This window comes from Antechinus flavipes, chromosome 3 (assembly GCF_016432865.1).
Source record: "Antechinus flavipes isolate AdamAnt ecotype Samford, QLD, Australia chromosome 3, AdamAnt_v2, whole genome shotgun sequence".
Taxonomy (NCBI): Eukaryota; Metazoa; Chordata; class Mammalia; order Dasyuromorphia; family Dasyuridae; genus Antechinus; species Antechinus flavipes.
The window spans coordinates 82,189,712-82,202,442 of NC_067400.1; the positions used below are offsets into that span (position 1 = coordinate 82,189,712).

The 12,731-nt window shown below is 31.8% G+C and overlaps 1 protein-coding gene across 1 annotated transcript in view; it reads right to left on the reverse strand.

Annotated features, from left to right (window-relative positions):
- Positions 1-12,731, reverse strand: part of NBEAL1 (neurobeachin like 1) — a 199,154-nt gene that overhangs the window by 161,321 nt on the left and 25,102 nt on the right. The window contains exon 3 of the mRNA XM_051983755.1: positions 1,373-1,464. Within this exon, the coding sequence (XP_051839715.1) occupies positions 1,373-1,464 (92 nt within the window). The remainder of the gene's footprint in view (positions 1-1,372; positions 1,465-12,731) is intronic.

Here is a 12,731-nt window from a genome sequence, read left to right on the forward strand (position 1 = left end):
GATTCTTCCCAGGCATTTTATTTTCACAGTTGGGAATGACCACATGATGATACTGCATTAGAAAAGCATGAAGACTGAGATTATATTACTTCCCAAAAACAGTAACTGAAAAAGGAGAAACACTGAATATACTAATTCTTGCTGGAGTGGTTGTTTGTTTAAATACTTTAATCTAGAGAACATTTTAGGCATACTTTATGTTTCTAAACAAAATTTAAAAAAAAAATAGGCCAATATAGAAATTTGTTTTAAAGCTACTTTAACTGTGACTAACTTTTTTAGACACACATATGTGGATATAAATATGATATAACTAATTTCTATCAAGAGTCCTCCACTGTAACAAGACATTTGTTTCTAAGATGAGAAAATGCATGTAAAATCTACAACTAACTTTGTAAATGCAAGAACACTGTCAAATCAGATTATCCAAAGAGTTTATAAATATTATAATAAGTTAAAAGTATAAATATATATCATGATTTTTTTTTCAATTTAAAATCACTATTTTACATTGCTGGTTTGGATTCTTTAATGCTTGCTATGCAATGAGAAGACTTCTCATTTTTATGAATCTTTACTATACATCTAATTTGATATAGCAGAAAAATTCAACTAACATCAAAGTTACAAATATTTTCAAGGAATATATGAAAAAGTAAACCTCAACCAAAATAAAATCAAAAAGTACATGCAATTTCTTAAATGGCATTTTCCTATAAATATTACCAACAGCAGTCATTAAGTAACACCATCCCAAACACTCTATCCTTATTAATAGGATTAAAGTGTGAGTAATTCCTTTTTTAGCTATTTAAACCTTTTTCTAATTACAGAAATCTTCAATTTATCTAAGAGAAACATTCTAGCAAAGCTGCCTATAAAAGAAGATATGTGCTATCTTTTCAAATAAGATTGGGGGATTGGGGGAATCTCCCAATAGATTTCAGTTGACAATTACTAGGTAGGCCCTAGATGTAACAGACATTTTGTATCATCATTTCAGTATTTTGTAGCATTTTTTCCCCAAATGCTTCAAATTCTAAGTATGCTCACTCCTCTGCTCCTTCAATTAAATTGCCAGTTTCTGCCATGCCTTGGGATTCCCTGACACCCAGTCAGAATTTCTAGAGTTTTGCTCCTCTCCTTTTGGTTGTGGTATTTACAATGCTTAATTTAATAATACAACATTTGCTGTTATATCTTTATCAACTATTCACATATTGTGATTAACTAAAATAATTTTTTATTAGGCAGAGTTGAAAATACATATTTAAAACAAAGGAATTATTTTAAATATAGAATTCTAATACCCAATTAGATTTTAGATTTTTCTTTGACACATCATAAAAATCAGTATATTTCTACATACCGAGTAGGAAGCTTCTCAAAGTCCACATCTAAGAATTGCTCATAACTAGAAACAAAACTCTCCAACCATAGCTTCAAGTAGTCTGGGTCTTTCTGAAAAAGGAATATTGTTATATTAGGGATGCTTTTTAAAGAAATAATATAAAATTTCATTTATACTATAGTTGTAAAGTCAGAAAGGATACTAGAGATAATCTAATCTACATCCTTCATTTTACATCAGAAGTAACTGATATCCAAAGTATGTCCAAATTTAAAAAACAGAATGTACAATCAATCTATTACTAAGATTTCGACAAACATATTATTTTTTAACTTTTATTTTTCAATTTTAAAATCTCTCCTTCTCATATCCTTCCCAGCCAAATGAATAAGAAAAAGAGAAAGGAAGGGTAGGGTAAGGAAAATCCTTGCAATATTCATAACCGAGCAAAACAAATTCCCATAAGGATCATGTCTAAAAATATATAACTCCTATTTCTTGAGTATATCAGCTCTCTGTCAGTAGGTATGTAGCAAGTTTCATCACTGATACTCAGAAATCATGATCAGCCATTGTATTATCGGTATTAAATCTTTCAAAACTTTTTCCTTACAGTGCTGTTATTAGAGTATAAATTGTTTTCCTGGTTCTATTCACATCACTATGTGTAACAAATCTTGTCAAAATTCTCTGAAACCATCCCTTTTTTTTTTTTCTGTGACATTCTTTTTTTTTTTTTAATTTAAATTTTATTTTATTTAATAATAACTTTGTATTGACAGAATCCATGCCAGGGTAATTTTTTACAACATTATCCCTTGCACTCGCTTCTGTTACGATTTTTTTCCCCTCCCTTCCTCCACCTCCCCCCCCCCCCCAAGATGGCAAGCAGTCCTATCAATGTTAAATATGTTGCAGTATATCCTAGATACAATACATATTTGCAGAACCGAACAGTTCTCCTGTTGCACAGGGAGAATTGGATTCAGAAGGTAAAAATAACTCGGGAAGAAAATCAAAAATGCAAGTAGTTCACATTCGTTTCCCAGTGTTCCTTCTTTGGGTGTAGCTGTTTCTATCCATCATTTATCCATTGAAACTCAGTTAGGTCTCTTTGTCATAGAAATCAACTTCCATCAGAATACATCCTCACACAGTATCATTGTCGAAGTGTATAATGATCTCCTGGTTCTGCTCATCTCACTTAGCATCAGTCCATGTAGGTCTCTCCAAGCCTCTTTGTATTCATCCTGCTGGTCATTCCTTACAGAGCAATAATATTCCATAACATTCATATACCACAATTTACCCAGCCATTCTCCAATTGATGGGCATCCATTCATTTTCCAATGAAACCATCCCTTTCAACATTTTTTACATCACAATAGTATTCCATTATATTCATATTCTACAATTTGTTCCACCTTTGCCCAAATGAGTACCCCAATATTTCCCATTTTTGTCAGTACAAAAGTAACTACCATAAATATGTCATTTTCCACTTTATTTACAGAATTTTTTTGAATGATATACAATTAATCTTAAATAAAGTTAGCATCTTTCAAGCAGAGTCGGAATAATTAAAAATTCTTACAACCATGAGTAATGGTTCCACTTCAATGTTATGCATGACTTATTAAATTCATATCTGCAAAAACAACTCTAAAGTTTACTTTATTAAATTTTAGACGAGTTACAGTCGGCAAGGGTGGAAAAAATTCCAACAATGACAAAATCAAAGAATCTTAACAAACTGATATATTGACATATTAAAAAAAATTGTAACCAACTGAATTGCTAGATGATAAGTATTCATAAATCCAATCACTTGGTAGTCTATGTCATCTTAGGAAAATAATAGACTAGAATCATCCAGTTAACATTTTGGTTTCTTTTAGAGACAGAAGTTAATAGTTCTTGAACTCTTCTACTTGAATAACTCAAAAATAAAGGACTAATTAAGAAGACCTGGCATATCCTTTGACAAGTTGACCAAAAGAAAAAAAAAATCAAGCAGTAATGTAATAAAGTTTTAGATCATGCTTGAGGAACTTTTTTTCTGCCAAGGACCATTAGATATTTAAAACAACATTTGTAGGCCATACAAAATTATCAACTTAAAAGTTAGCCTACTATATTTGGTGAAACATTTAATTAACTCATCCCTAATGTGATGGCTGGAACCGCAGCCATCTAGCAGGGCCAAACAAAATGATTTTGCAGGCCTTATACAGACATTCTCTACTCCTGTTCTAGACCACATTAAAATTCCATAATGCCCAGGTAGTAAGACTCAGACTCATACACACACACACACCAAATTTACTTATTATTTGACCAGACAATATATATGACAAATTTACTTATTATTTGACTGGACAATATCATTAACAACTAGATCTAATTTCAATCCTTCAAAGCTATCAAGATTCTCATATAGTTGTTCTGTTTTATTGTCAGGATGAAAGTATGGATGAGGGGAAAAGGGTAAATAGACAAAGAGACGGATTTGTATAGATTCATTCAAATCTTATTTGAATTTATAATTAAGTAGATAAAGACTCATTCGAACTTAAGGGCCAGAGACATCAATTTTCAGTTTCATAATTCTTTTATGTTCAGCTAAGAAGTGTATAATGTTAAACAATCATGTTTTGGAGAATCTCATATGGGTCTAATAATTCTACCTCAGCAACTTAGTAGTTGTGGGAGCCTAGATAAGTCACTTAACCTCTTGTCAATTTCCTCAACTGTAAAATGGCATTAATAACTCCTACCTCCTAAGGTCTATTTCAAGGATCATAGAATATAATATTTATAAAACACTTAACACAGTGCCTGGCATATAATAGTTACTTAATAAATATTGAATGACCAGTTGACTGATATTATGAAAAGGATAGGACTGAAATGTAAGTAGAAATCATTCAGCTCAAGAAATTTCAAAACATATATCATTAAATACATTCAATATAAATAATGTCACTAAATATATTTAATATAAATAATTACAAAATAATTAAAATATTTTTCAACTTGTAAAAGGACCATTATGGTTTGTCCAAATAAATACTTATAAAAAGGATGGGATATACAAATGAAGAGAAAGATTAGAATCAAAGAAAATCAGTTCATCCAAATGCCTTATTTTAAGACCTAAAGCAATTTGGAACTAGACCCCAAAAGTTATTAATCATGCAAACCCTTTAACCCATAGATGTATATCCCAAAGAGATCAAAAAAAAAAAAAAAAAAGAGAGAGAGAGAGAGAGAGAGAAAGCCCCTATAAACAAAAAAAATTTATGATAACTCTTTTTCAATCAAGCCAATAATACATTTGAAGGGCTCAACCATTCCAGAAATTAGCTGGGGGGAAAATCATTTACCAGAAAATATAAAATATAATTAAAATATCATTCTCTTCTCTCAAATTTCTTTATATATTCTACCACATAGGTCATTTACTAAATAAAAGCTTATGTTTCATCATTTAAGCCTCTTTAGTCTTTTAAGCTCTTTTTCATGTATTAGGTATACTAAACAAAAGTAAATAAGTAAATGGCAGTGATAAGTGGGTCACACTGGAATTAGAAAAAGAATGCAGAATTCTTCAATGGATAAAAAGTCAAGAACAAACAGTTCTTTTCAAAAGAATTGCAAATTATTAACAACCAGATGAAATATTGCTCCAAATCACTAATATTAAGAGACAAATCAAAATAACTCAGACTTCATCTCACAAAGCATACTAACAAAGATGACAAGAGATGGAAATATTCAATATTGGGCTTGCAACAAGACACACACTAATAGACTGTTGATCTAACTGTGAATTTTTAGGACCAACCAATTTGGAAAGGAATTTGGATGATGTTTAAAAAGTGACTCAAATATCCATACTCTGATCCAGAAATTCCACTGCTAGGCATATGCCACAAAGATATCAAAGACAAAAATAAAGGTCCATTACATGCCAATATAATCATAGAAACTTTTTGTGGTAACAAAGAACTAGAAATAAAGTAGAAATAAAGCCCAGTGTTTTGAGAAATATGATACAAATTGTGGTACACATTTGTGATGGAATAAAGCTGGACTATAAGAACCAATAAATATTAAAAATTTAGAGAAATATTGGAACTGATATGAAGCAAGCAAAACCATAAAACTTTTCTACACAATGACTATAACAATGTAAATGGAAAGAATGATAAAAAAAAATGCTATGTAATTATGACAACAAAATCTGGACAGAGTTGAGAAAAATGTACTTTCCGCCATAGCAGAAATTAGTAGCTTTGGTTGATTAGTAACTTAGTATATTATATATGCTATTTATCAGATATGGTAAATATGTTGGTTGATTTTGCTGAACTGTATTTTTTCCTCTTTCTTTTTTAAAGCATGGCAGAAGAAAAAAAAAGATACTCAAATATGTAGGGTAAAACAGAAAAACAGATGTTGTGAAGTCAGATGTAATGAAGGCAAGAATTCAAGAATTCAAGAAATTTAATTCAATCAATGCTAGATAGGAAGATACCAAAAAATGACAATCACCTGCCCTCAACAATACTAAAAAATGTAACCAAAAATGACAAGAATTTGAACCAATCCCTAGAAGAAGTATCTATAAAGTGCTTAATTATTAAATGTTTAATATTCCTCTCTATAGAAGAGAGGAATAAAAAGTAGACACAATAAAAGTGAAGCTTCACTTCAACAAACATTTATTAAGCACCAACTATTTATAAGCTACTGTGCTAGGTAACCAGGACATAAAGACAAAATGATAAATAATCCCAACTTTTGAGCAGCTTATAGTCTAATAAATGGATAGAAATTAGATCTATGATTGCCATAACATGAAGAATCTCCAGATACAGAAACTTTATCTATGAATACAGGTCAAAACCTCTCTATAACAATATAAATTAACAGCTGCCTAGAGCTTTGAGAGTGACATGCCCAGCAAAAGCCAGAATTTTCCACAGGTAATATAAAATCTAGGTATTCCAGATTCCTAGGGGCTACCTTTCATATATTTGTTACTTTTAAATTACTTTACATAAGGAGGGAAAAAGAATTAACGTCATAGAAGAAACAGGAAAGGCGTGGTTTGGGAGATAGCAGATGTGAACCGAAATTAAGGATACCATCTGGACTTTTCAAATCATGCATTCCTATCAGTAAAATACTTCCCAAGCAAAAACTCCCAATGTATCTGTGTCTGTGTACATACATATATAATACAAATTATAAATTATATATATACACAAATTATAAATTATACACAAATGTATATACAAATTATAAAATATACAAAATATACAATTGTATATTATAAAACAAAACTAAAAATGAAAGATAAAATTAACATTTTTTAAAATATTGCTTTTAAAAAGATAATTGTGTACCAAAGAAAGAAAACTGGGAAATGAGTATGGACCACAACATAACATTTCCACTCTTTCTGTTAATGTTTGCTTGCATTTTAGTTTTAGTTTTTTTCTTCTCAGGTTATTTTTACCTTTTTTCTAAATCCAATCTTTCCTGTGCAACAAGATAACTGTATAAATACGTATACATATATTGTATTTAACATATACTTTAATATATTTAACATGTATGGGATTACCTGACATCTGGGTGGGGTGGGGGGAAATAGGGGAAAAGTTGGAACAGAAGGTTTTACATGTTGAAAAATTACCCATGCATATGTTTTGTATATAAAAAACTATAATAAAAAATAAAATTTAAAAGAAAAAAGAAAAAAATATTGCTTTTAACAGTATAAAGTTTTTACTGTCTCCAAAAATTAATAAGGATATTTTTAGTGAAACAAATGTAATTGAACAGATTATTTTTTAAACTTGGCTTATTACTTGAAGGTTTGGTTCTAAGTTTAGCTATTGTAGTATTTAATGTTAATAGTCATCATAGCTAAAGATATATCTATCACTAAAACACATTTATTTAAATAGAATTTCACTACTGCCTGTGGTTACTAAATCATTTTTCAACATCCTACACCTAACTATATAAAAGTTATTGCTGAAATTCTACCAATAAATGGCCATCTTCCCTTACATAATGGGAGAAGATTTGATTTCTAGAGATCAAGTCTCATGCCTGGAGAGCCATTATTTCAGGAAAGAAGAATAAAACAGTCAGAGCAAAGGCCAAGATGCTTGGACAGACTCCAATCTCCTATTAATAGAGGACCACTTTCATAAGCTTCCAGAGTGTCTGATAAGTGGGTGGTTCTGCTGACTCTAGACTGTTTCTAGTTACAAAGCTATTAGCTCCAGCTCCCAGGTATGTTCCTCTCATGCTCTCTTTGATGCAGTTTGTCCTAAGCCCTGAATGAACTAGCTCCTCTTGCTCTTCAGAGTGTGGGAACAGAAACTCAGGCTCAAGTCCTGCACTGCCAGGACTAAGCAAGACAAGATTGTATGCCCATCTGCTAGCCTAGTAGGAAGTACACACAGCTGACCATCCAGACCAGCCCACAATGAGGAGGCAGTAGGAGACAGGTGGTAACTTCAAGCATGCTAAACAGCTGTGCTGCTATCTTCAGTTCTACTAATTTTCCTCCCACATTCCCATGGATTCTCTTACATATATCTTACTCCTTGTTCTAGGAGACTAAGATGAAAAGAATAATAGCTAACATTTATATAACACAAAGACATTGTGGACATGGAGGAGGCTCATGCAAAAATATAGAGATTGGCAACTGGATCCTGTCATATATAGGGACCAGCAAAGGGAACTGTAAATGGAACAAAATGTGGGTGAGAAGAATAACATGAAACAAGACCAAAAAAAGTAAATGGAAATTTGGGGGGGGGGGGTGTCATGGGTGTGCAAAAATGATTTTCAGATTCAAGATTAAATTAGCTGAGGGAATTTGAGGAGACTAAAACAGCAAATGATTAATTGTAGGAATTAAATGAACCATAACTCCATCTTATTAGTGAATTCAATTCCCTTTCTATTCAATTATAAATTTATTACAATTTTTCTCTTGTGAAAAAAAAAAAACTTTATTTAATTGTGGGAATTGGGGAAAAAACCTAGCCCTGCATGGCTGGAAAGCTAGACCACCTCTACACCTATTTGCAGATCCTTAAATCTAGTCAGATTCAAAAACTGATGCAAGGAGTTTTCTCCCAGTTATATATCTCAAGAAACCTATGTGTCTTATCTGAAAACTGGCTTTGTATTAATCAATTATTGTTACCATATTCCTTTTATTGAATAGACATTCTGACTGAGTACAAGAGTGGGTCACCTCTTTCTATGGTACCTGTTCACTCTCTCCCTACCAATTTAGAAAGTCCCTAATCTTTCCTCCAATTAGAAATCAGATTTCCTAATTTTGCATCCTGGTTAATTATTTTCTTTTAATTAACTGATCTTATTTGATTATTTTTCTTGTATAAGTCTATCTCCACCTATATTTGGGACCCAAAGGGCCAAACATAAAGACAATTGCTCCCAATTTTTAGGTGATTGGCATGAATTGCTTAATAAATTGATAAGTCTGGAAGCTTGGATCTTTGTCTGCTCAGTCATTACACCTTTTACTCTTTACCTAGCTATCTATACAAATGTCGTAGAAAACCCTGGCTCTCTCCTACATAAAACCCAAAAAGTACAGAATGGCTCAAATGTCTTAGTGCAGTTATAAACTTTAATATCAGATGGGGAAGCTTGGTTTAAATGTAAAAAGGAGTACAGAATCCTGCAGAAGCTGGTAGAAAACAATGGTGTTAATTTTTAAAAATATTTAAATTTCTGTTAACTTTTTCAGAAATGTCAGTAAATACTATTTCTCCAACATAAAACTTTTTCTAGATTTTCCTCTTTAGGAAAGTGAGAACAAAAACTAAGGTCTTCCTCTGAAATGGAATCAAATTAACAACTCTAAATAAGATAACTATCTTCCCATCAAAACTGACTAAAGTCATGATCCACCACTGTGTCTTCTCTTTTAAAATTCAAGGTTAAAATAATGATCACAGGAATTCTTTTTTAATCATTAAGGGAAACAGTCCAGGAAGGAACTGAGTTCTGGAAAATTAATCCAAAATTGTATTCCAGTACATTATGATCTTTTTTTGGTTCAACATTCCTATAAAATCATTTGTGGAATATAGTCATATCAAAGGATATGAGGAACTATACTAGTTTGGACATCTTTCTCTCTAAGCTAAATGGCTTAGATACAGAATAATGTTAAATTCACTGAAATTGTTTCTGGCAGACGTCAGCCTAAATTGTGGAGTATGTTATTAGTTTGATTCCTTTTTCTTCACAATGAATAGCACCAGGGGAGCCACTGCAAACTCTGGTAAACTATCTTACCCAGTTATACAAAAATGATCAAAGAAAGGGGTGAGTATCATTCATTCATTCATTCATTCATAAATAAATAAATGAATGAATGAATAAATAAATAAATAAATGCCTGAGTTGACAGAACAGGAAATACAAATTCAAATTTCAAATTTGTATTCAGAATTCAAATAATAAAATCTCAGAAAAAGAAATTTCAAAAAAGCATTAAAGACTGCCAAAAAAAAAAAAAAACTGATACTACAGAGATTTGTAAGAGCCTTCTATCAAACATTCAAAGAACAATAAACCCCAATATTACATATATTATTTTCAAAACCTTTGTTGTTAATTTTTTTTAAATATTTAAATTTCTGTTAACTTTTTCTAGAAATGTCAGTAAATACTATTCCTCCAATATCCAGCAATGCCTCTACTGGACCTCTATTCCAAAGAGATCATAAAAAAGGGAAAAGAACCCACATTTGCAGAAATGTTTGTCGCAGCCCTCTGTATAGTGGCAAGGAATTAGAAACTGAGTGGATATCCATCAGTTGAGAAATGGATGAATAAGTTATGGTATATGAATGTAATAGTATTACTGTTCTGAATCCAACCATTCTGGAGAGCAATCTGGAATTACGCCCAAAAAGTTATCAAACTATGCATACCCTTTGATCCAGCAGTACTACTACTGGGCTTATACCCCAAAGAGATACTAAAGAAGGGAAAGGGACCTGTATGTGCCAAAATGTTTGTGGCAGCCCTGTTTGTAGTGGCTAGAAACTGGAAATTGAATGGATGCCCATCAATTGGAGAATGGCTGGGTAAATTGTGGTATATGAATGTTATGGAATATTATTGCTCTGTAAGAAATGACCAGCAGGATGAATACAGAGAGGCTAGGAGAGACTTACATGAACTGATGCTAAGTGAAACTAGCAGAACCAGGAGATCATTATACACTTCGACAACGATATTGTATGAGGATGTATTCTGATGGAAGTGGATTTCTTTGACAAAGAGATCCAACTGAGTTTCAATTGATAAATAATGGACAGAAGCAGCTACACCCAAAGAAAGAACACTGGGAAACAAATATGAACTATTTGCATTTTTGATTTTCTTCCTGGGTTATTTTTACCTTCTGAATCCAATTCTCCCTGCGCAACAAGAGAACTGTTCGGATCTGCAAACATATATTGTATCTAGGATATACTGCAACATATCTAACATATATAGGACTGCTTGCCATCTAGTAGAGGGGGTGGAGGGAGGGAGGGGAAAAATCGGAACAGAAGTGAGTGCAAGGGATAATGTTGTAAAAAAATTACCCTGGCATGGATTCTGTCAATATAAAGTTATTATTAAATAAAATTAAATTTTAAAAAAAAAGAATATTACTGTTCTAATTAGAAATGATGAATAGGCTGATTTCAGAAAAGCCTGAAAAGACTTAAATGAACTGATGCTGAGTGAAGTGAGTAGAACCAAGAGAACATTGTACACAAGCAACAAGATTATGTGATGATTAACTGTGATGGATTTGGTTCTCTTCAACAATCAGGTGATTCAAGGCAGTTCCAATAGACTAGCAAAGGAAAGACTTATCTACATCCAGAGAGAGGATTATGGAGACTGGATATGGATCACAACATAGTATTTTCATCTATTTTGTTGTGGCTGCTAGCTGTTTGCTTGTTTTGTTTTTGTTTTTTTTCTTTCTCATTTTCTCCCCTTTTGATCAGATTTTTCTTACACAGCATGATAAATGTGGAAATCTTTCAAAGAATTGCATATATTTAACCTATAGTATACAAACTTATAAAATTACTTGCTCTCTAGGGAAAAGGGAGGTGAGGAGGGAGGGAGAAAAATTTGGAAAACAAGGTTTTTTAAGAATAAATGTTGAAAACTATCTTTGCATGTATTTTGAAAAATAAAAACCTATTTTTTTTAATGTGCGAAAATTCTGAACTCCTGCTACAAGAAAAAATGATCCTAACATCTAAAACTAGATATAAAGAAAATAAAGAAAAAACACACTAATATATCTAATGAGACCAACACAAAAAGTTTTTTTTTTAAGTAGCAAAAAAAGTAACATTAAAACATTAAAAAGATTCTGCCCTTGGCCCAGCTGTATTTATAACAGGAATGCAGTGTTGGTTCAATATTAGGAAAATGATAAATGCAATGTAACAAATTAATAGCAAAAGAAATTTTAAAAAACACATGATTATATCAAAAATATAGAAAAACTCGACAAAATACAACACCCAAATCTGTCAAAACCACTAAGAAGCATAAGAAAAAAATCCTATTTTTCTTAATATGGTAAATAACACTTATCTAAAACCAAGAGTTACCATTACATTTAATGGAGAAACACTAGAGTTTTCCAGTAAGATCAAGAGTAAAGCAAGGAAGTCCATATCACAACAATTATTTGATATACTGTCCCCAAAATTGCTAATTATAAAAAGAAATTGAGGAATTAAGCATAAGCAAAAATGGAATAAAAAATTTTAATATAACCTCTCTATTAACATTTAGTTTCATCTCCAACTCCCTGTTAAATATCTTGAAACTGAATGTCCCACAGACATACTAAATTCAATATATCTAAAATTGCACTCATTATCTTCTCATATCAAAACTTATTCTTATTCTTAACTTTTCTATTACTATCCAAGACACCACCACCCCTCTAGTTCAGTCCAAATTCTAGTTCTCTTCAACTCTCAACTGTTTCACTCACCAATTCCAGTCTGTTGCCACATCCTGGAAAATCTAACTGTTAAATCTCTTGTATATGTCCCTCTTTTCTTCTGATACTGCAGGATCAGGATGTTAGTATAGGCCTGCATGCCTGCCCTATTATAATAGCCTGCTTGTTAGTCTATCAGACAAAAATTTTCCCCCACTCCAGTACATCTCTCCACTTCATTCATTCAGCTGTCAAATTAATCGTCCTGAAGAGGAAATCTGATCATATCTTACACACCCATACACAAAACCCAGGATCAAATTTTAA